Source organism: Accipiter gentilis, chromosome 3 (genome assembly GCF_929443795.1).
Source record: "Accipiter gentilis chromosome 3, bAccGen1.1, whole genome shotgun sequence".
NCBI classification, from domain to species: domain Eukaryota; kingdom Metazoa; phylum Chordata; class Aves; order Accipitriformes; family Accipitridae; genus Astur; species Astur gentilis.
The window spans coordinates 28,496,123-28,521,320 of NC_064882.1; the positions used below are offsets into that span (position 1 = coordinate 28,496,123).

At 37.6% G+C, this 25,198-nt stretch overlaps 1 protein-coding gene across 3 annotated transcripts; it reads right to left on the reverse strand.

The window, feature by feature from the left end:
- Positions 1-1,839: 1,839 nt before the first annotated feature.
- On the reverse strand, positions 1,840-25,121 carry ANAPC4 (anaphase promoting complex subunit 4). Of its 3 annotated transcripts, none has more exons than XM_049795263.1 (28): positions 24,940-25,121; positions 24,143-24,248; positions 22,946-23,078; positions 21,583-21,657; positions 21,415-21,441; positions 21,267-21,311; positions 19,524-19,608; positions 19,008-19,118; positions 18,352-18,435; positions 17,988-18,074; positions 17,214-17,278; positions 17,078-17,120; positions 16,890-16,966; positions 16,345-16,445; positions 16,212-16,263; positions 15,850-15,905; positions 14,567-14,613; positions 13,572-13,628; positions 13,361-13,417; positions 12,720-12,813; positions 10,969-11,066; positions 10,366-10,427; positions 10,244-10,282; positions 10,055-10,156; positions 8,839-8,916; positions 7,896-8,066; positions 6,564-6,687; positions 1,840-6,172 (listed from the first exon to the last, which is right to left on the reverse strand). In XM_049795263.1, exons 1-28 carry the CDS (start codon positions 25,045-25,047, stop codon positions 5,957-5,959), a joined length of 2,400 nt encoding a protein of 799 aa, XP_049651220.1. In that variant the 5' UTR covers positions 25,048-25,121; the 3' UTR covers positions 1,840-5,956. The 3 variants fall into 3 exon arrangements, with proteins under 3 accessions (XP_049651220.1, XP_049651211.1, XP_049651230.1); XM_049795254.1 differs by having other exon boundaries at positions 14,564-14,613; XM_049795273.1 differs by lacking the exon at positions 24,940-25,121 and having other exon boundaries at positions 14,564-14,613; positions 24,124-24,823.
- Between the last annotated feature and the right edge of the window lie 77 nt (positions 25,122-25,198).

The window sequence follows — 25,198 nt, forward strand, 5'->3', positions numbered from 1 at the left end:
CTTGTTACTTGTAGGTCACCATTTTAGGAACATCAGTGTCTTTTTAAATTCACATGAAGCACTCAACTCCTCTGGTTTATATCTCTTTTTACTGTAGTCTGGACATTCATACCAAGTACAAGGAACTCTTTTTATCCATTTATGGTAAGTCATGGTATCATTGACCATGCATGACCACAGTAACTCCAATCTCTGTCACAAGTTCTGATGAGAAACCAGACCAAGAAGTAGGTCTGATCTATCTGTTGTCATAAACATAGTAGGGAAGTAATGAAAAATTCTGCCTTCAATTGTGTCCAGGAGCCTCCAGTAACCTTTTACATGGACAATCGAAGGTGGAATTTGGCCCAAAGCAACTTGCTTTTAAGTTGCATTCAAACATCGGGATGATTAATAGACACCACAGTGAAATCAATATACTGCTAAACTCTGGAATAGTATTTTAAGTCTTCCAAAATGAGCTCATCAGATACACTGCTAAAAATCTTTGCATCCAGTTCTTGCTCTCCACTTTCCCTTCATGCTCTCTTTACACTGGGTCTGTCCTTTCAATCTTTAAAATAAATGCCTGGCTACATCCATCCATCCTCTTTGCCATTATTTCTTATGTAATCAACACTGCAGCAGCAACATAGCAAACCACATAGCCAGGCAGTGTGAGAAGGGAAACTGATTTCATTTTATAACAAAATGATTCCATTCACTCACACTCTCATATCCACATACAAGCACCTGGATGTGTGTGTCCCAAGTAGCCTGTGCAAGATTCCGGTGCCAAGACTCCTGAATCCAGGAGGTCTGTCTAGGACTCCTTGTGACAACACAGAGAAAAAGGGACACCAGCTATTGAGTTCTTACCACTTCAGGCTCTTCTTGGGCTGGCAACTGTGTGCCGGTTTTGGATAGGCCTTTTTGTACCCTTCAGGAACTGTCATCAGGATTTTCTCATTTGCTCAGGTCCTTTGCCTCCTGACCACCTGCATGTAGACACATGCTAGGATTTTCATGACCTGCTAATCTAAGTGACTTCAAAACATGCCATTCTTATAGCCCTTCTGCCGCTGCTGCTCCGTCCGGTATCTCCAACTCCCAGACATTCCCATTCATACCAGTCTTAACATATCTATTACAATTCTCCAAAATTTCAGTAATCACCAACCATGAAAGACGACTACAGAAATTATAAACCTCTGCAAAACAAAGCAGAGGAATTGTTTCAGTGCACAGCAGAACTGCACAGTATTTTAAGGCAAGAAGTTAACTAACCTAGTTTGGCCATAGGTTATAAACGGTTTGTCTTCCAATACTAGTGTCTTTATAACAGTCTTCTAATAAGACCATGTGCACTCCATATTCTCTCACCCAAGGGATTACTACACATTGAAAAAATTTCTAGAAACTAAACTAATTTAGAAGAGATTTATTTCTAGGTACCACAAAAAAAATCAAGAACTCTCATCTGCTTTACTCACTAGTTCATCTTCTAGAATAATACTTTCTAGAAAAAGAAAATAACTAGAAATTAGGGCTAATAGTATGTTGGGTTTTACGCAAGTGATCAAAATAACGTCACCTTAAAATTAATATACACTGTCTGGAAACCACAGTGCCCAATGATGCCTTCCATCCTCCTTCTGCATTTCAATATTCTGAACTTTAGCTAAGTAGTTGAAGTGTTGAGCCTCCTATAGATTAGCTGCAAGAGAGGGGATATCACAAATACCACACATTTCTAAAAGAGAAAGCAAAAAGCATTGCCCGTTTGCTTCTAGTTTAGTAGGATTCCACTATGAAGGGAATACGGTTAATTCAACACATGGAAAGATAAAGTTTATTTTCTTCAGATTATTGCAACATTTGAAAGCACTGGTCTTTGTGCTATCCTCAGGAAACCGCAGGTTACCTCAACAGTCTACAGTAAATACGTGACCAGATGAACAAACTCCTTACCTTTGCCCCTGTGGGTCTTATCTGTAGTGGCTGTTTAAGAGAATGATTTTCAGTGCACCTGAGGGCAAGTCTTCATCTTCATTACAGAATTTATATACGAATTCTCTTGAGAATTACAAGAAGCAAAGTCAATCTCTGAAGACTTTATGTTAATAACTAATTTAAGAAAAAAAGTGTACAGGGAAAAATGATTGCACCTCTAAATCCGTGAAAGAATCATGAGGCTGAGAAAAAGAGGGTTTTCTTCAAATCCTACTTTCTGGTCACTTTGGAAGAAGTCCGTGAACCTCACTTTCTCAGCTGGCTAGAACATACCCTAATCTCCACACTGTAGAATCAAACATTTTTCAGCCAAGCAAACAAATAATTGGTTTGTTCAAAGCAGAACAGATTCAGTGACTTAGTAAGAGAACTCCAACACCAAATTCAACATTCAACAGCTCTACTGACATGGGACTGAATTCCTTTTGTATGACAATAGGAGTATGGATTTGAACACAGAGACTTTTATTTCCTATACTAGGCCCTAAGTGCGTCTTTTTTCTCCTGGTAAGAATAGGCTCACTCTAGGAGGTAGAGCTCCTGGTGAGAACTGCAAGAACTAAACATGACAGGATTCTTTACTTCATCCTCTAGGTTAAGTGTGAGAACTGCATAAAACCACCCGAGGTCTTCTGATCCACAGCAGCAGGCATGATTACATAATTTACAGAGAGCTGCCAGCAGAGCTGTAAAACTGCCAGCCAGGAGCAGTAGCCATATAATACCCCCTGGGGGAAGAATGCTGGAACACCCACACTACATTTATATCCCATTATAACTTACTTCAACACTGGACTTTGCTGGCACCAATGGTCTCAAGAATGATTTGCTAGCAGCTCTATTACTTAACCTAAAGGTATAGTTAAATGCATTTTATTCACCCACAAGAGGCATTTCTTCTCTTGCACTTCCAAAGGTGGTTTTTTCCTTAGAATTCCTCCACAGCGGCATTCTCCATAGAGATCCCTATGTTATTTTGCATCTCCCTCCTTGAAACTCACCCTGTGACAATTCCTTTCAAACTCTCTCCTCATTCAATGCATTCTTCTTACTGCTACTTATGAAGTGATCCAAGGTGAAGTCTTCCTTCTCCTCTCAAAAATGTCCTTCTTAGACTGCTACCATTGCTCCATGGCACAAGCTAAACCAGCTCTTCCCCTAAACCAGCTTGTGAAACAAGAAATTGATGAGAGTCACAATTCCAAGAGCAACAGCTAGTCCAAGGTAGCAAGGGAGATCTTCTCAGATATTACTGCAATGTGTAACAAGACACAGGAGCCAACTCTGACTACAGGTATTAAACACAGGCCACAGAAACTTACTGAAGAACTTAAGTATTTATGTAGATGGCTTTCCCATTCTGTCAAGGTTTACATATGGGCTTAAAGCTTTTAAAAGTAGGTTTTTCAAAGCAAAGCAGCATTAGGACCAACTGTAAGTATTGTTACAAAAATACACATCCCTTCTCTGCTCTGCAAAAAGAAACAGTTAACTAAAGCAAGCTTTTGTTCACTATTTCTCTCCATCCACATCTCCTGTCTTTCTGAGCAGCTGAAGTGGTCATTTATGAAGGCAGGTGCGAGTGTGCAATGAAATGCATGTAAGTGGGAGGCAATGGTACCATGGCATGCCCAGGCTGTGAAGCAAAACAGCACCAACTGGTGAGAGATTGAAACAGAAACTTGGCAACGTGGCAAGTTTTGAAGTCACGCAGATCAGGCAGAAAATACATGGACAAAAGGTCTGGAAAAGGGACTACACAAGGTGAAGAGCAGAAAATAAAAGTTGCCCAATATCTTTAAAAAAACAGATATGCCACATCCAAAACAGGTAGATGTTAAAAAAGAGGCAGCAATAGATGACTCTTAAGAGACCTAAAGATTAGTATTACAAAGAGTGGATTGTGTGCACACTAAGAATATACAAGTTCTTCTGACTACAAAACTATCAAGAAAGAATGAGAACTTCCTGCAGAAAAAGATTGAATGAGCTTTCAGTTAGCATAAAAAAGGATGTTGAAGAAGAGATCAAAGTGTCAAGTGAGATCACTTTGTCGACACCACCAAAATCCTGAAAAACTTCTAGATCATGTATTTCCTATCACTCTTTTGAAAACAGATGTGTACGCACATTCCTGACACATTTATTATTGCAGAAATCTGGTAACAAAATAAAAATAAGTTTCACAGAAGGAATCAGCAATGCATTCAGAAGCACTGACCTAAACTGGCGCATTCATATCATGTCACTATGAACTGTAGAAAGTGCACATGTACTTATCCAAGCCAGAAACAAAGCTCCCATTGACTCAAGTATATCCAAGACTGGACTAGAATGATGCACAGAATAACATCAGGGAGATTTCTGAAGGGCATGCCCCTGTGGCACAGGACACACCTGCTATTAAGACAAATTTAGAAACAATTATGGGCAGGACAGATCATATTTCCAAATGCTCATGGACTAAAGCTACTTAGCAGAAAGCAGAGCAAAACAATTGTTTCCAAGCACTCTAGTGTGACAATTCTTAAAGTCAGATCAGAAGCAAAAGTTTCCTGGAAGAACAGTAGGCCAGGCTTAAGCTGAGTAGGTTCTGTTGTAGCAGCAATTTCTCATCAAGAGTAACTGCTCTACACAGAAAATCCACAGCATTTTTGAATGGGCCTTTCTGCCCCTCCTTGTCCTACAGCTCCATTGTGCCTTCAACCATTAGCATCTGTTAGATGAGAATGCTGAACAGCAAGCAGCTTTTAAGGAGGTTGGCAAGGAAGGGGAAAAATAAGAAGTCTCTCTTAAAACTGAACAGCTTTGTTTACAAGGGTCTCCCCCAAACAGTCCAAACACTTCAAAAGTCCACTTTAAAAAAGTTACTTAAAAATGGTGTATTTCAAAACAAGAAAAAGATGGTAAGTCTACTATTTGATTTTTGCAATGCCAAATAGCAATTTCAGAAGATTTATTTATTTTTGAAGTACAGAATGGACCACATGCATGAGACCTGGTCCTCTTCACAAATACAAGGTACACTCACTGTTCTGAAGAAAGATCATGCATTTAGCAGCATTGCTCATTCAAAGAGCTGAGTTTTAAGTCAGTTAAAACTCTGACAGCTAGTAAGGAAGAAGAAAATATTTTAGAGTCCTAAACACTGTTTCTAACTTCTACTGCTTAGCATTACGTCATTCCTACAGCAATATATAAATTGCTGAAGCCCATGCACAACATACAATGCCACATCAGAATAAAAAAATATACTCTCTGTTATAACTTTTCATTACAAAAATACCAGATGGAAAAGACAGTCTTTCAGGAACAATCTCACAGAAACTAGGCAGGCTGAGACATGCAAACATTTGACAAAACATACATACATACACACAAATGTTGCACCGAGGACTAAAGAACTGCACAGATTGAAATACTGTGTTACTGAGGACAGATGTTATCAAAAGTTTTTAAAAGTATGTATTTAAGTAACAATTGCTAAATTTTGTTGTCCAACTACACTTATGCTGATCTGGAAGCTTGTTGTTGGCCCTACACTCTTAGATTTTCACGCTGCAGGAAGCTTCTGTACCCATTACTAGAACACAAAGTCTGAGAAGAAAAGAATTCAGTCCTGAGTTTTGTTGTTTTCACATACAAGTTCATTTTATCTTAATAACAGTATTCAGGACTGAACAGGTTAACTACAAAAACATCAGTTGCTATTTCTTTTTCTCCTCACCTATAAAAAAACTGCAAATGGAAAAGCTCTCAAGGAAATTTAGTTCATACTAAACCATGTGCCAGACAAAAAAGGGTCAAATAAACACACTCTAGAACACAGTCTTAGCTGAGAAGCAATACAGAATTCTGACACACAACAACCTATTAGAGCTGCTTGAGTAGGTACAGGATACACCATCTCAGCAGCCTGAAGTTAGATTACAGTCTTGTCCCTTTACCAGTGTAAAAGCCTATGTCAAGGATCCAGACTTGATTCATGTTCTTCAGTTTCATCAGGTAGTTCTTCAGCAGATGCACCACACACATTGTCCTGGTTATCTGCAGACTGATTTAGCTCATCAGGTTCCCCAGCTGCAATCTGAGTTGTTTCTTCTTCCTCTTCTTCCTCAACTTCCCCATCATCCTCTACATCCATCTCAAACACCCTCACATGACGGAGATTTGAACTCAGCTATGGAGACATTAAGAAGTTTCTGTTAATGAATAAATAAATAAAAGTACCAATTCCATTTTAAATGTCAGCCAATAGCTTTGAAAATAGCCTTATCTTTGAAATGGAGGTATCAAAGAAATTAGAAATTTTTTTACTGCTCTGCAGGCTGAAAAGTAAAGCAGGTAGATCTATTAACTTCTGTTAAAATTTTTCCATGTTGTGTTATGAGAGAGGCATGACTGTATCCTGAAACACTTATAACAGATTATGAGAAAATAATCTATTTGTTAAAAAAAAAAAGTTGTTTTTATAAATCTCACTAAATTAGCAGAAACAGGTTATCACTCTTTCCAGTCATAGCATGTTTTCTTTAATAATTTACAGGCTTGTTCACAGTTATTGTACTTACCACACAGGAAACTTTTCTAATGCCATTTACAGAAACATACTGAGCTTTCATATTCTCCAGCACTCTCCACTGATTCTCCAAGAAAACAGTACGTGTGGATATCTCACCACTTTGCTCATCCAGTCTGCACATAGCAAGAAGAAAAGCACAAAGCTAGTACATCAGAGACAATTTCAGTACTAAGAAAAACCTCAGTCAGTCCAGTTTTTTATGTCTAAGTTTTACCGTATCATATGCAACAAGCAGATAAGCATTTGAAATCATCATAACACTGCTACAGATATTCTAGAGCGGGGGATCCAACTTTGGAGACACACCATGTTTCAACTGAGGTAGAAGATTACAGCAGGTGAGAAGGGAATTGTAAAGCCTCATCTTCCCACAAGTAACAGTTAGAGCAGGAGGATGGCCTTCCTTCAAACCTCTCCTCTGCAAGAAGAGGAGCTTCTGAACAAAGTCCTGTAGGCAATGCTTCCACTTACACAGAAGTTTGGCCTCCATGACCTTTCAAAGATGTATCACTCCAGTTCACCTCACTCATAGGGACTGTACGAAGGAAATCTCTCCCTATTACAGTGGCCAGAATTAGTTTTCACTTGCTTTTAAAGTTTTCTGTTCATTCTGCAATACACAATTTCTTTGTGGCATTTATATATATATTTACAGCTCAGTATGGCTCTTTATTTTGAGGTAAAAATTTATCTTAAGCAATCCACCAGAGAGGCATAGGAAGAAGAAAGAAAATGCAAGTGAGGCACAACAACTAAGTCTGGACTCACCACTTGAACTACACTGGCCTTTTTTGTGTGTGTGTGTTTGCTTCCCCCCAGATGCTCTCCTCTCCCTATGCCAACACAGACAGAGGCACCAGTTCTGATGTTTCAAGGCTAAGCTGACAATAGCTTTAAGTATGACTACCAGGGGAAAGATGAAGAAATATCTGTGTATCCTTATTACAAGCCAGAGGTATATGAGCAAATATGCTGAAAACATCCTAAATTCAAGTATTCTGACCAGCAAAGTTAGCATCCTCTAAAGAAAAGAAGATTTCTGATTCTACAGGATATCTTCAATTGGTCGTCCCATTTCATGAAAGCCATGCGCATGGGCAGTATTCAGTCTCAAAAAACCAAACCCAACCCCCCAAAACCCACAAAAACTGTTTAGGAAGCTTCCATCTCCCCACCCCACTCTCCCTGGCACAAGAAGCGTTCTTGTCTTTAAAATATTTACACACACACACAAAACATGTGTAACTGTATACAGTTAGAATATTCGCTTAATCTGCTTTTTAGTTCTGCATTTTCAGACTTGCTTGAAGTCTTTCAGTACCTTTTAGTAGAATCCCAGATTAATTCCTTATCTTGGTCCTCATCTGTGTATACTGAAGATAAAGGCAGCTGAGCCAAGACTCTCTCCTTCCCCTCTTGTTCCACACTCTCCTTCAGAACTACAGTTACAGTTTCATCATCATAGAAGTGTGCATCTAAACAACTGTAGCATCTATAGGAAAATAGTTTAGAAAGCATCAAGGAATAAAAGCGAATAGAGAACTAAAATATTTTTAAGTTGCACAGCATTCATGTTAAAAAGTATTCAGTAGTTAACAGTGAGCTTTACTATAAATGATAGAAAAGGTCAGTTATGCAGCTAAGACACTGAAAGACAGCCATAACCATGGCAGACTCCTGTATTGTGCAGGAAAAATGCTTCTGAAGGAAAAAAAACAGAAGAACTTACTAGCAATCTTATTTTTTCCCATTTCAGGTGAAATATAAGAAACAGTAAACACAAACACCAAAGAAAATTTAGAAACACAACTGAAGATACTGAGGGCAATCACATCTGGCCCTTCTACATGAAAAGGATGAGCTTAGTCTGCCATGCCTTCTAAGATGCCTTCATTCAAGCATATCAAGTCTCACTCCATCTTACTTAAAGAACATCACAGATATAATCAAGAGCTGTTTCCAGCTAGCTTTGTTTCTTGCACATGTGCTAAAGCTCTAGTTTCCAACTAGAAAACTAGAATTTACTTGACCTTGGAATGAAGTAGAAAATAAGACTCCCACAATCTTGCAGCTTCATGCACCTGTGCCATTTCTTACAGCCTGACTCACCCAGGGACTACAAGCTGGTCCAGCATCTGAAGTAGTAACTTTCAGGATAAAAGCCAAACTACAGTGCCTGAGAAGTTCATGTAAAATAAACACTAGAAAACATGGTCTTAAATTTAGCAACCTGCAATTCTGGAAGAAAAATCAAATATACTGACCTGGAGTCTGAGCTCTCATTTATACTGCTGTTCAAGAAGTTTCCAAACTCTACTGCAAGAATTCCATTACTGACAGACCTAGAAGAACAGTGTTCATTATCTCAGTGACCAATTTCTTTTCCGTTCATAGAAAATCCAAAATCTCTTACCACAGTTGCTGTTAGAGATGGTGTAAGCCTGTCTAAGCTTAGCACAATACATGGCTACATCCCAAAATGATGTAACTGGTGGATGGGAACCTTTTGATTTCTTTTGCCCCTCAGCAAAACGTGACTAATGCAGTTATGGGAAACTGTGTCTGGCTTGTGGGATACAGTTCTTCTTTGCTGAACTAGGCTTAATTGTCCTAGTTTCAGGTCCATTAAGTTACTTGTTACTCAAATCTACAGAAAACAGATTTAGACTTCAGTAAGGGAGGAAATAGGATAGAAACTACACCACAAGTCTGTAATTTTGTCATCAGCAGCTCTCAAATGGAAACACAAACGATAGTTTCACCATGTGCTTTCTTCAGCAATAAAACTGTTTTAAAAATTCCCATACCTATCACAGTTCATCATCTCCTCAAGTTAAATGAAAAATATAAATAAAATATATTTAAATATAAAAATCAGTAATTTACAGAGAGGAGGAGTTTTTGTTGTTTTCTAAACCCAGGTCGTGATCCCACTGACAGAATACATCTTAAACAGTTGTATCAACACAACTAGGCAGTGACAAACTGCATCTTGGAAACAGAAACTCCTCCAGGTACACAAAGCTACACCCCAAAGAGATGTACTCTATTTGTTGCACCTATGAGTCTACCTCCAATTTTCCCTTAGAGTATTAAATTACAGGCTGCAAGTGGTTCATCTAAGAGTAATATTTACAGTAAGACAAAGCAACCCTGAAAGCATGATTCCCTTCAATTTTTCACAAGCAAGTAATTCTGTGAGGAACAAAACTAACGGAGCCTGTTTTTCTTCCTAAGCATAAAACCATCTTGGGTCTTGTGATCAGATTTTCTGAGTCTAATAAAACACAAACTCCTGCTGCAGTTTCCAACTGCACTTCCTAATGTCCTTCTCATTTTCTCTAGTATCCAAGAAAGATTGTATTTGAGCTGCTCAATCCTTCTTTTTACAAATAACTTAAATTTGTAATTGTCTCTGCACATGTGCCGATGCTCACAAACCATTTTTTCCTTTTTTTTTTTGTTTTTTGTTTGTCTTACCTGGAAGTATCAGTATGTCTCCTCAAAATGTATATTTTAGAAATAGAATTTTCTAATATTGTGAAGAGAACATAATGTATATTGGATGTTTTGTCATTCCACCTGTAATGTGGGGGGAGGAAATGAAAATTTAGATAAAGTTATATTAATTGGTAAATGACATAAAACAAGGAATAGCAGCATACTTACAGAAATGGTAGTTTAATTAACTGAGGTGTGGAATCTTCACTGAAAAGGAAAAACCAAACCAGTTTATAAAATGCTACTGTAATTTTGTGCAACTGAGCTTCAGAAATAACGTAAAGAAATACCTTTGAGAAGTTTTGTAGAGAGACATGGAGACTGCTTGATGCACTGACTTTCCAATTACATCCTAACAAATATAATGAAAATAAGCCAAAAAAATGCAGGCAGTTATTCATAATTACACAAAATTTTAAGACAAAAAACCCAACCAAAAAACCCCAAAACACCGGCGCACATTTGAAAGAAAAATCCACCAATATTTATGCTGAAATAAACACCCCTAATGCAAACACTACTATCACTTGACACACTTGTTTCGTGTTTCTTCGTAATACATAGACTAATGTATTGCCAACTAACTTGGCACAGTTAGCCAACTAACACACAGTTATCTAGTACACAGCGCATACACAAAGTTAATTAGCATTAAAAATGGAACCCAATAATGTGGGAACAGAAGACATGAAACAAAAAATCCCCCATTATGCTCTCCCTAGCCCAAGGCTTGAGACATCCTGGCAGTGGTGAAGCTGGGCTACATGCTACCACCTAAGCTGCAGGCACTCAAAGGCAAAGATTAAAACTTCAGGCCTTACTAAGCATGACTAGTATCTTCAGTTGACTGCTACCCCTAAAATAAATTTATCATTTATACAAATTGAACTTACCGCTGGCTTTTGTAAACACTGATCAATGACCCCCTCCATTTGCCTTTTGACAAAATGCAGTGATTTCTCAGGATAGTAGGGAAACAGAAGTGGACTTTCTGTAAACAGATAAAGTTAATTTAAAAAATGCTTGTATCTCTATAAAAACATACTACACTGTTATTAAAGTGACAAATTGGAATGAGCCCAGGGGGTGGTCAATAAGTTGGTTGCAGGGCTGGAGCACATGGTCTACAAGAAATTGAGGAGGCTGGGTTTGTTCAGACTAGAGAAACAAGGGCTAACAAAGAGGAACCATTGGTCTCTTCAGCTGCCTGGAGGAGTTACAGAAGACATCATTTTCAAGGCTGCACACAAGGAGAGGAGCAAGGGAAATCCCAATCAGATATAAGGAAAAAAGCTTTCACAAGGACTGGCTAGTCACTCGAGCAGGGTGCCCGGAGAGGCTGCAGTATCTCTATCCTTGCAGACACAGAGGACTCAACTGCACAAAGCCTTGAGCAACCCAGCTTAGCTTCAAAATTAACCCTGCTTTGGTTGGATTAGGTGACTGCCTAGATTATTCCCTGATTATAAATTCTAACTTGAGGAACTAACTGGATTACAATATGGAATGAGATAAATGAATGAGAAATGCAGGCTTGCCTGCCCCTCCAGCTTTTCTTCACAGCCCATTCAAAATTGCAAAAAGACAGAATTGCATTTACCCAAGAGCTAGAAACACAGTTGTCAAAGTATCTTGTTTAAGAAAACAATTTCCATACTTTTTATAGTAGCTATGATTTGGCTTCAGTAGGACTGATTTGTTCTTATGAAGTGAACTACTTTGTAATAAAGCATTTAGCTTTTGAGATAAATCTCATTACTTATTTTAAGTACATAACCTGTTTCTTTTCCAATCTTTAGCTGTAAAAATGATAAAAATTACATCAACCAACAAAGCAATATAAAACACCAAAGAAAGGTAGAAAGTGTCAATGACAGAAGCTTTATTTGTCCTATGATCCTATAAACATCTCAATACTTGCCAAATTAATACCAACAAAACCACCTACAAACCATCTCTACAGACAAATCTTAGGCAGTAACAAAAATGACCAGTCAAGTAGTCTACACATTTAAAGTACCAATCGTATTTTCAAAAGTATGTCTAAAAGTACATTTTCTAAATACTACTTTTCCAAATAAAAATGCTACCACTTCCCCTGTTTTTATGGCATTAAATAGGCAGAAAAAGGCAGCTATAGCAAATTCTATTACAAGATAGCTTGTGCTGTAGAAGTTTTACAGTCTGTTTCTAAAGTTAAACAAGAATCATTTTCACCATCAGCTTGTTCTAGTCTCTTACTTCTTTTTCACCACTAATAAACAAAATAGTCTCAGACTCCAATGAAAGAGAACAAGTTGGGACACTTCCTCCAGGTACGACCTAAGCGTAATTATTACTTCCTTGAACTGGATTTAAGATCTACTAAAACAGACATCTCCTGAGATTCCTTCCAAGCCAACATTTCCGAGACTGGTACATAAAAGGTAGGAAACTTCTGGTACCCAGAAAATGGTAACTGTCTGGGTAAGCAGCTACATAAAAACTGTGTAAAATAACAAGGCCCATTTATTTTATTTTACTCAGATGACTAACACCATAGAAATAACTCGTAAGCGTGAAAAAACAGATTACTCTTCTGTATTTGTTACATTCTAAGTATATCATTGATTCAACTTGTACTTTTTACTAAAGCACACATTACCTTTAAGATGAGTGCTATTTTTAAGAAAGTTAAACCACTGGTTTCCCTCTGTATTAGGTGGTGATACAAGGTCATCATCTTCATCTTTCAAGTACTAGAAAAGAAACAGACATTTGTAGATTTAATTTTAAGAATAAGGGACATTAGAATTCACCTCCAACACTGGCCCTCATGAGTCTGTCAAACCTTTCTCCTTAATTTAACATGCCCTAGTCTTAAACCTAAATATTCCACCCCTTCTAGAAACATAAGAAAAATCAATTATTGTCTAAGATCACATAGTGATATTTCCATAAGAAACCAATTTTTAAATCAAGCTTGAGCACAAATGTTTTGAAATCCAGTGATTAATGGCATAAAGACAACAAACACCTTTCAGTTTTACATTACTATTGCTGGCTGCAAAGAAGTTTGACCCTTTTCCTAGAAATACAGCATGTATAAGGTAAAACTATAAGATATGTTTTTAAACGCTCCTTTTCCTAATAATAGGGGAAAGTAATTAAAATACTGTCCTTTACTACTGGAGCGTGCAACACAGAGCAAAAGGGACAGAGAAGAAAAGTGGGCACAGCTTTAAAACCTTCTCCATTAAGGATTTTCTCATTTATTCTTTTCCCATTTATTCCCTAGTTCTCTACCTGGCCAACTCTCTCCACATTGAAGTATTTTCCTTTACGATTGTAAAGTTCTGGTGCCTGAAAAAATAATGGAAACAAAACCATTATTTAAACTCGAAGTTAATAAGAAGTAGCGTACAAAAAGATGATTGAATTATTTAAGATTTTTCAGGTTCAATTCTTGGCAGCAAAAATACACTGATGCTGTACTTGGCAAACCAATATAACTTACCTCATTGAAGTGTTCAGTAAGAAAATCAGCAACAAACGTGATATCTTTTTGAGTCATCTAGAAGGAAAAAAAAAGGTGAGAAAAGCTAAGGCTAAGAAATACATTTCAATGAGCACAGAACACATGTTTTGTAGGCTGAACAAGCGCAGCTCCCTCAGCTTGTCCTCACAGGGCAAGTGCTCCAGTCTCCAACCTGCTTGGGAGCCCTCTGATTAACTAACTCCATTTCATTCATGTCTGTTTTGTACAGGAGAGCCCTGATCTGGAGCAAGTATTCCAGATGTGATCTGGTGAGTGCTAAATAAGGAGGGTAACTACTTCCCTTAACCTCCTGGCCATGCTCCTGTTAGTACAGCCCCGGTTACTCTTGGCTGCCTTTGCTGCCAGGGGACACTGCTGGCTCATGCCCAGCTTACATCCACCAACATCCCCAAGTCCATCTCAGCAGAGCTGCTTCCCCAGCCAGCTGAGGCCCTGCTGTGCAATTGCAGGCAGTTACTCTGCCCCAGGACAGAACCTTGCATTTGTCCTTGGTGAACTTCAGGAGGTCCCTCTCTGTCCACTCCTCCGGCCTATCTATCTCCCTCTGGAGGGCACCTCTGCCCTCAAGCGTACTAACTGGTTAACCCAGTGTGATGGTATCTGCAAATCTGATGCAGGTGTACTCCATCTTCTCTACCAAGGCATTAGTAAAGATGTTAAAATCCCACTCTGGTTAACTTAGTCATTTAGGGCATGTAAAGAGCTGCTATACAGAGGTCTCACATTCACATACAGTGTACTAAAAAGAGTAGTATTAACAAAGAAAACAGAAAAAGTAATTCATACAAGACAGCACATTGGTGCGAATCTGCTGGCATCAACTTTCTCAAAGAAATGACACAAGTTTTTTGTTTGGTCCTTCAAGTTTTGGAACAAAAATAAACTTTAATCTTGTGCTCACGTCAAGCAGAATACAGAGCATACCACCATTTATCAGAAAACGTTACTACTACCTTGTTCAGCTCTGGAAGCACATGATCTTCTGACATCCTCAACATGGCTGAGGGAAAAATTATATTCTTACTTCATTAATATTAATAGGCTTTCCTAATATTCTTAGTTTTCCATAGCTATGTAATAAGACACTGCTGATAAAATAGGAGAGATTAATTTGTCAGAAGCAAGAGAGTCTGGAATGAAGAATTATGAATTGAGACTGAAATTAAGCCTCATTTGCCCCACTAGCTTACAATACAAATCTTGGAGAATTTTCATCTTTAATCTTTTCCAACTGCATTGTACCCTGTACAAGACTGAGATAAGATTATTATAAAAAGCGTTCATAATTATTTATTCATGTACATACTAAGAGTAGTAAAATGGATATATATATATATAAAATACATCAATACTGTCACGCCCAGAATAATGTTTTAAGAGAATTGCACAGAAGTAATTTTAAATCAGTGAGGCTTAGATAAACAGTTCTGTTTAGTTTCAACACAAGCAAACACAGTGAACATTTAAATAATGAAAATTCTAAAGCTATGACAGAGAACTCTGATAGTTCTGCTTTCTGCAATTTTTAAAATTAAAATTACTATATTCCTGCTAGTAAGTGCTAGTAATTTTTTAAATTATTATATTCCTGCTAGTAAGTGATAACACTGCATTTCTGGTGCTTTTACAGTACCTGGTAAGACTGCTTAGTTTTTTGTAAAGTAGTTCTAAAAAAATCAATTAAAAATTATAAACCTATTCATAACCGCTTTATAAAAACAAGCAGGCTAAAATAGAGCATTCTGCACTTCCTTCTAACACTTTACCTGCAACTACTCAGCTACGATTGGAGGTGACTATTACGTGCATCCAGACATTCAGAGACTGTTTACATCTGTGCATAACCTTACAGCTAACTAGGTCTGCACAGGAGAAAACAGCAAGTGACAGAGTAAAGGAGAGCTAGACTATACTTCAAATTTGGTGTAAACTAAAAGTCCTTTAATTTCTCCAAGTCAAGACCAGCAAATTGCTCATAAAGCAGACAACAGTTTGGAGTAACATTACAGTGGTATATGCAATACTCACTGTACATACACTAAGTTTAATTGAGAACTATAAAATTTATGAACTATGTGTTTAATATGATAATTATTCTTGCCTCATAGATGTCCAGAAATTTCTATGATAGAAATAAACGGATGGTTATAACTAAGATTGGCTTAATTACTTGCTGACATTTCAATGCTTACAATACAAAACAGATACTGGACGCTTATTATGTCATCAAGCTTACCAACATACAGCCATCGAAAAAATGCTTTGAAGTTTTTCATACTACTGTCGATAACTCTGAGAAAGAAACAAGAAAAGAAATTACCAGATCTAAATGTCACAAGTTGCTCCAGGCTTAAGTCCCATCTTTACAATAGAGAAGCCTGCAAGCACTATCCATTTTTTTAAAAATGCCCAATGCAAACTTCCAAGTAAGACTATTTTTGGGCTGTGAGTCTATGAGATGCAGTGAGACAAGATAAAAGCTCACCACCAACAGAGAAGCCTTGCTCTCCCAACTTCCTCTGTTTCCAGCCACATGCTTCCCCTTAGATACAAAACTCAAGAGGCATGTTTTTTAAACTCTCCAGATTTTATACTTACTGAAGCAGCTCATTTGCTTTCAGGATGAAAGAACCAACAGCCGTAATAGCCTCTGCAAAAAGAGCTAACTGTTATTATCAATGTTTCAAAAGTGAAATCAGAGTGGGTAAGTAGCACACACATACTACTGTACCTTCAATTCCGGATGCATCTAATCCCAGAGACTCATATTTTTGTTTCCATAAAGCCATTCCTTTCAATTCACTCAAGTGGTATAACAGTGCCTCAGAACCACTAGGAAGGCAGAGCAAAGAAGCATAATCTTTGTCACGCTTTGGAAATTCACTGCTTCACTGCATGCTACATTTTTCTCATTTAATATGCAAAGCAGAGAGCTTTATAAGGTGGTCTGGCATGTAAAAGTTAAAAGTATCACTTGACAGAAAACCAAATATTGTCCTAATAATTTTAACCACCACACAAAGTTGATTTAAATATTTTGCATATATCTCATAAACACACCAGGCAGTCATATACAGGTGATGTGTCATGGAGACTGTTCAAAATACTTCAATAGTTCTCCATTACCCAAAAGCAAAGTAGTACATTTTGCCATGATTACGGTCTCTGCACCAGCATACCTACATACAAAAAAACCACCAATATAGCATACTGTCTTTTAGCAAAGCATATAACATGTCATTTTATCTATAATTCATTGGACATTCTGTGACTCACCTCTGCAAATGACTTATGACCAACTTTTGTATACTGGAATAGGAAGACTCTATGGATTGACCAAGTTTTTTTAAACCCTGGTAAAAAAAGAAATATGAACATATAATAATGTTCTGTTAACTTAACAGAACAGTGATTAAAAGATATTGAAATAGATTATTTTAATATGTTAAAAAATATTAACATACCTTTACTGTCAGTTGGTTCATTAGTAACGCCTGAAGTTCCAGACTGAATGGGGTGGGGGAGAGAACCAAATATGCATTCATTTTGTATTTCAATATCAAATGCAAATGCATACTCAGATAAAACAACAGTAACTACCTTGCTTTGCCCCATAACAACAGCTGCATAAACTCATCCTGAACAGAAGTGGTTGTATTCTTTTCCTGTCAGTCAAAATGATTGAAACAGATTGGTGAAGAGATTAAATCCAGGCTACCAAATAAGCTTGTAAACACTTCAATTAAAGTATATCGGAAAACCTACCCATATCCTTGAATGCTGGGATCAGACTACTGATCATTGGAAATTTTCTAGTATTTTAAGTTATTCTCAATTGTATTACCCAGTAAAAATTCTAAGCAGTTTCCCATCACCAAGAATCTATCTAAAAAAAATAAATAAATTCTTTGATTCAATTAACTTCTATCCATCGTCAATGAACACAAAATTTAAGCAAATCCAAGAACATCTTAATCATGGCTGTTATACATGTTCTGTTGAACTAGGCTGTAAGTGCTGGCGGGCTCTTACTCAACATCTACAGTATTCAGTTTATCACTGACTAAAGTACAAAGAACACAACCTTAAATAGAAAGCAACTGATCAATAGATGTGCAAGCTGGAAACTATCACTTCTGAATAACTTAGAATAAATAATATAAAGAAGTATCACAATACAATGCTGCTTGATTGTACTTGGGTATCTTCAGCATCAGAGCACTTGAGACACAATGGCTTCCAGGTTGCCTCTGAACTTAGAGATTTTTATGTGGGGGCATTATGCTTAAACATTAAGATATGCAGCACGTTAACACGAACAACAGAGCTACTGCAAAAAACGTTTTTCCAAAAGAATGATAAATACTACAGTACCTGTACAAACTTCGTTAGTCTTGAGTCCATCTGCATCAATATTTCTTCCCATGCTTCACACATGCATGTCAATGACAACTTTATATACTATAATACAGATACAGATATTAGTGTTATTCCCTTCCCCCCCCTCAAAACATGTGCAAGAACTGGATGTTACAATACAAAGGGAAGATATACTGTAGATATTATATAAAATTTATCATCAAATTAGTTATTTGTTAGAGCTCTACATTTACTTAAAACCAGCTTAAGCTTCCTACCAGAAAACATTTATTTTGCAAGATAAGATAATTTACTTGATAAGAATATCAAAGCCTCTAAGAACTGTGATATTAAAAGGATGCTGGTAACACAACTGTACCTGTAACAGAGTTGAAATGTGAGTAAACTTCCGGGCCATTCGAGTTACCTCAGGCAAGTAACTGGATAATAGACTAGTGTCCAGCTATAACAAATGAAACAAGCAACAGTTAACAGAGGATTTGTCTTTTAAGAAACTTTAGACTACAGAACTGAAAAGACAGATTGGGAGGACCCATAGAAGAACTGTAATTTCTCATTTCCTTAAAGTTGATTTTAAGAGGGAAATACATTTAATTCAAAGGGGCAATAAATATTTTTAACACATCTATAAAACTCCTGATAAGGTTCCCCACTTTGGAGTTCTAACAGTAATAGTTTTACGGTTGACTGTTCTGGATAGACTGGATAATCAACAGCATTGCTGCTATGTCTTTGTGTGCAGAATGAAGAAAATCTGTATAACTGTAACTGCATAAATGAATGTTATATTTAAAGTAATATTTTAAAAGAATGGCTCAGATCATCATTAGTCTCATCAGTGAAACTGCATGTTAACATGATAAATCCAAAAGCTAAATCGGGGTCAATTTCAGAAAGGCTGGAAATACTAGTTTGTGGTTTTTCTGCAAATAATGGGAAAGCAATAAAGCTACCAGGAAGCAATTAAAAAAGCAGTTTTACTTTTTAAGAACATTTTAAAATTACTTTACTTACCTGAAAATATGTTATCTCTGCTTCGCTGTCTGAAGAGTCTTGTATCTCTGTAATAACCGATAGTGATTTCAAATCACTAGACAAACATAGTCCACGACAAGAACCTGCCACCTGAAGGATTCCAGTTTAAAAATTAATGAAATACTGCATTTCCTCTAAGATGTATTTACTGCTCTAATGTATTCACATACAAAGAAGACTGCGGTCAGTGACATGTAAAAACAAAGTGTAAAACCAAAGAATTTTCAGCTACTGTTCAGGAACAAAACCACTCTTTTTACTGTGGATTAATGTTGAAATGTGTTTCATTTGAAACAAGATGTTAAAACTGCCAGAGTTAGAATGTCTTTCCAACAATAACCACACAACCCAACAGAGAGAAACAACTATTCTTTTCTTTAAAATTCAGCAACCCAGTTTCACTTATGTGTAAACATACATATGTATTTTTTCATTCAATTCAACTATAATTTGGTATATTATGAAGAAAAAAATATGGAAAGGAACGTAACATACCCCAGTTACTGTAGCAATCTTGAACATTCCATAAGCATAAATCTCAATAAACCCTGAACTTCCACCAACGACAAGAGCATTAAGCCTATAAAAATATAAGAATTTGTTGATGAGCATACAAATATAATTCTTAAATACCATCACTTTATGAAACATCCTCTAAAGAATCACTGAACAAAAAGAATCACTGTGCTACTGTCTATGACCCAAGAAATTTAAAAACAAAAAAAATACTAGCTTGGATTTCATTGATAAGACCTGCCACTAACATTTACAGGAGAAGTATCAATTACTAAATTAACTGAGAGAATAGGGAATAAATAACACAATTTAGGCACAGAAGTCCTTCTTCACTGACTTTATATGTTCCAGAAGAAAAAAGTAACAGTTTCTAGCAACAGTCCACCTACTAATACAGGCTGCAAAGCTTACAAAGCTACTTTTGTATTCCCAGGAGTTTATCCTAACTACATACAGAGTAAGTTTGTCGCAGTCACTCAGTGGTGCTCCTCAGCAAAACCTCAAAGGCAATAAACATTTGAAATGGATGCAGCAGCAAAGAACAGTCACAAACAACAGCAGCATCAGAAACCCAGTGCAAAGAATAGGGTCTGGGACAGACAGGTCTGTGTTTTGCTTGCTTATTATAACCAACTTGCTACAATGACTTGGGAAAATACTTCTCTGTGACCCCTCCCTTTCTGTCTATGTTTAAAACTTTAAACTTTCGACAGGAAGGTTGTCTATTGCTGTCATACACCCATACATCTTCAACTACATATATTTGCTTACATTACAGTAAGCAGTACTGCTCTCCAACATAAAAAATGAGAATGTTTTACATATCGCCTTATTGATAGAAGAAAATTAACTGCAACTTCTGCCTGTTACACTCCTAAATATATGTTAAAGGACAATGTTTCTGTTAAAGCCAAGATGGAACTTAACAAAACAGTATCTGAAAAACTTTTGGTTTGATTAATTGAATAGATGAAAGAGCACAGAATCCAAAAAGCTCCTACACCAGACAGCTGCAACATCTCTCTCTCTAGCAAGTCTCTCCTACTGTAAGAAGAGGTATCAAGACTTAAAAAGCAATAACTGATGATAGACAGAGATGTAGATTTTGAAATAAGGAGGATGATTCTTAGTGGTGAGACTGTAAGGAACAATGAAAGAAAGCAAATGGAAAAATAAGGCACAGGCATTAAGCGCCCTCCTCAAAAATGCACTACAAGCACTCCACAAAGCCAGTCTCAGTCTGCCAAAATACAGGTCCTCCAGCTGCTGCTCATGTGTTTCCTAGTAAAACAAGTTTATTTTCAAGTAACCCTAATACAGCTGATTTCAGAGATAATTTTAAGTTTAGCTTTGTCACACTCATGCAAACCCACAGGAATTCCTTGTCTATAACAAGCATTAAAAAATGCCTCCACCCCAAGAAATCTTCTAAGGAAAAGAAGATATGGCACCAACAACAGTTGCTGATAAAGTGCCTTATAATCCCTCTAAATTGAGGAGAAAAGGTGTAAACTGATGGAGACTTTTTTTTTTTTTTTTTAATATATTCTTTGAACTTTATCTTTGTACATGAAAAGAGAGACATACCATATCCTTTCTCCAGGATCCTTAAAAACAGATTATGGATAACATAGAAGTAATCCCACTTAGCCATTATTTTATGCTTTAAAAAAACAACCAACCAAAAAAAAAGCCCCACAACAACCCAAATACAGAATTTACCTCACATCACCCAGAAGCTTCATAATCTCATCTGACTTTTCTTCACTGAAAATACAAAACATATGATTGGGGTTTATGTAGCGTGTCTCAATACCAGAAAACAAAATAAAACAAAAAAATAGAGATATATAAGACAACAATTTCTTACCTGAAAATTTTTGCAGTGGTACTGTAACTAAAAACAAAATAATTATTCTCAATAACAATGAGAAGACATCTAATCCAAAGCATCTGTAGCGCATTAAAGACAAATAACCAAAACAATGACAACAAATGACAAATTGTAGCTTCTCAAGCTTACTAGTATAATGCTTACTTTTTTGGTAGTGCCGGTAATTTAGGCAAAAGGAGATTTGATTCATCCTCAGCATTGTAAAAGGAAGTGAGAACACTGGAAAAGAAGTAAGACTGTCTTTAACACCCAATCTGTAAAAATGTGGGTGGGGGGGAAGAGAATTTCTTTCTAACTTCAAAGTTACAGCATATACCCAATAGTCAATACATACTAGAGTTACAAATATCAGAGGGTAATCCTTTATAGGGCCTTTTACAATTCATCAAATGATCAAACTAATAAAAGAAATCTGAAAATCTTTTTTTTATTTCCACTGAAGGAAAATATAAAGTTTGTATCTGCTGGCTCAGTAGCTTGCCACCAAATCCCTCATCATCTGTAATGCAGTTACTAACAGGGGCTTTCTGTTTAAACCCTGTACAACCCTGCAGTACAACCTACCTACACCCCAAAAAGCTTCACTTTAAAGACATGTTAGACTGACAGGAAGACTAAAGTGCAATACTTAATACCAGACCTTAAAGATGCCAGAAGGATGAGATTTCCCATAAGGAGATAAGTCTATTCCCATCAGGAGAAGAATGCTAAAGTCATTTAAGATGCAGTTATTTTCTTGCTATTTTAAGACTGTTTTTTTCTGGAGGTGAGGGGGGGAAATCCCAAGTCAGACTTACACCACCTCCCTTTTTTAAATAAATGTTTTATTTAATTATTGTCTTGCACTGCAATAAGGTGCATATCAGAGGTTTTTGTAAGACCACAGAAATAGGGACCACGATGATATCCTCCAGCTCACATGTGCTGCTGAGAATTGTATAATGCCACAGAGCTCATGGTCACTAGTGGCAATCTGACTTACTGAAGCAAGTACATGCACAACAGGATTGCCAGTAGGGTTGGATGTAACACCAAAGGCACATCATGAAAGATATAAGCATCAAACTAAAGATGTTGAAAAAACACAAGTGAAGAAAGATTTAAATACAATACTTATTCTGACTAACAAAACAGATTAAACTAACAACATTATCATAATTAGCTTAATAAATTAATTGATATTGAAGTAAACTGGATCCAAAGACAGGCTGTACAAGCTAACACTAGATTTAGCAGCTTTCAAGAGATGAGCGCTCAAGATCATGCTGAATTTTTTGTGTATAGTCTGAAGAACCACAAGACTAAGCTATCAGCACTGAAAGTAAGCATATGAAAAGTATCTATTCTGACAAAAAGGAAAATTTTAGCCAAGTGGCAAAAAAAAAAAAGCCACAGCTACAGAATATTATATTATTTTATATGACTGCTTGTAACATACTAAGTATAAATTATTAGTAAGGTGGCACTACATAGCCCGTAATTTACTTCTAGGGTTTTTCGGACTCACCTGCTTTCCTCAGTTACTTCCATCCAATGCATGTATGTAATAGACGAGTCCACAGAGAAGGAGTGCAAGCTTTCAGGTTTTTCTACATCACACAGAATAATCCGCTTGGTATCAGTAAGGCCAAAAGCCAAAACTAGAGAAAGATGAGTAAAATGTATAAATAACCAATGTGCAAAACTTTGTACTTTATATTAAACTAGAAAATAATGTGTCTTCAAAGCCAACTACTGGACAGAATTTTCTATTTAGAGTCCTTCCAAATTCTCATTTGAAATCTGCTTATTAGAAGGAAAGTTTGAACTCCTATCATATTTTAGGTGATAGATTTAAGTCAAAGGCCTGATTTCACAATTAGTTATCTACATATTGAAGTGAATATGCTTCTAACGCTTCTAATAAAGCAAGAGGCTTCATTTTTGCAGATGTGAGGCCAAAATTTATATATAAAGACTGTCCACCAGGAATGTTTGGAGTTTATTACAACAAAATACAATTTAAGACTTCCTGAGCAACTTTTGCATCACCTTCGTAACTTTATTCATCCATAAAAGCATATATTAGGCATAGGTTTCTGTGCTTACTTCCTTGTAATCACAGGCAACCAAGCTTAAAAAGAATTTTCTTAAACTCCTCAGACTCCATCATAAAACAATATAGGTATTTTTACCCACATGTCGCAGAAGAAGATTGTTCCCATTCTCCTACTCCTAATGAATCAAAAAATTAACTGATTTCCAGCCTAGATTTATTAAGATACTAATTTCAATGACATTTCTGTTCATAAGGAAAAGGCTTTCTTCTTCTTCTTCTCTGGTGTATTATTAGAGTAATTTTAGCCTCTGCTAAATAGGCTAAACTCTTCAGTCAACCCAGATCAGAGAGCCTCTTTCTCTCCCAATAAATGTTGTAGTTCATACAAAAATATTCTGCGTAGTTAGGAGCTTGAAGTTTTGCTATAACTTTCAAAGCAGTATTTTGGACATGAATCCATCTTGCAAATCTTTCTTGCAATTGCTTTCAACAGTGTAAATCTCTCTATCGCTTTGAATAAGCCTACATAAAATTAAGCCACCCTTCTCTCCAAACACAATTTACTTGAAAAGTTCCTTCACAGATCAGAGGTATCATCACCACAACTTTCACTGATTTCCAATGGGATTTTTATTGCACCGTATCACCTCATATACTTGACATTACTTTTGCCATCTGGTCTCCAAGCAAGAGCAGTCACTTCTTTTCCTGTATTTTCGTTTGGAGGCAAGCTCCACACTCGTTGAAAGTTTGCAAGCCGATGAAGTAAAACCTACAAAGCAAACACATTGAAGACAAAAACAAACCACACTCTCCCAGCAGTTACACAAATACCAGTTTGTAAATCAGTTCAAGATGCACTTTTTTTTACCGTTTTTTAATAACTCCTGCGTCTTAAACATCACCTGCTCCCCCAACTTATTTTAAAGGGCAGTGTATACTATTAACTATACAGCAATACAGAGAAATAAGCTGTGCCTTGTACAAGCCCAGAAGCCTCTAACCAACAGGGGTTACCCACGCCTCTCCAGCAGAGACAGCCTGAAAGCACAGCAGCCTGTCTTCATGCGTGATCACATACGGCAGTTCCAGGAAAAAAATATCTGAAAATAGATTTAACGTAAACAGCAAATTCCATGCGCTTTAAAATCCCCCAGGTGCAGGCAATGAGAGCATCACCAGCGGATTTGTCTGGAAATTAGAAAGTAAAAGAGGAAGGACGATAAGAAGCTCGATAGAAAAACTGCTATTCCTACACGCACGGCTAAGCTCACAAGAATTTCGCCACCGACAACAGCAAAGGCATCTCGGCGACCGCAGGAGAGAGGAGGCAGCGCTTTCCGGCGAGCGGCGGCCGCTCTTCCCTCCTCAGAGCCCCTCCTGTCAGCCCACAGAAGCGGCCTCCAGCGCGGCCGCGGGCTCCCGCTGCCGGGCCCGGCGGCTCGGCCGCCCCCCGCACTCACCTCCCCCGCTCTGTTGGCCAGGGCGATGAGGTCCCTTTTGGGGGACCAGGCCATGAAGACGACCTCCTGCGGCAGCTGCTTCTCCCCCACCTGCCGGAAGGCGGGCATGGCGGCGGCGCTCCGGGCGGCTGCCGGGCCCCTTCGCTCCCGCCGGCCGCCCCTCGACCGCACAACGCCGCCGGCCTCCCGCCCTCCGCTCCCGGCTTCCGGAGGCGGCGCTTGGCGGCGCGGCGTGGGCCGCCAGGGGAGCGGGGCCGCC

What these genes read in the sequence shown, in the direction of transcription:
- ANAPC4 (XM_049795254.1), bottom strand. Translation starts at nt 25,047, where the DNA reads ATGCCCGCCTTCCGGCAGGTGGGGGAGAAGCAGCTGCCGCAGGAGGTC. An exon ending in TTACCGGCACTACCAAAAAA is followed by an intron (nt 21,442 to 21,582) that starts GTAAGCATTATA and finishes TTTTGTTTTTAG; the next exon opens with TTACAGTACCACTGCAAAAA. An exon ending in TGAACCAACTGACAGTAAAG is followed by an intron (nt 16,967 to 17,077) that starts GTATGTTAATAT and finishes TTTTTTTACCAG; the next exon opens with GGTTTAAAAAAACTTGGTCA.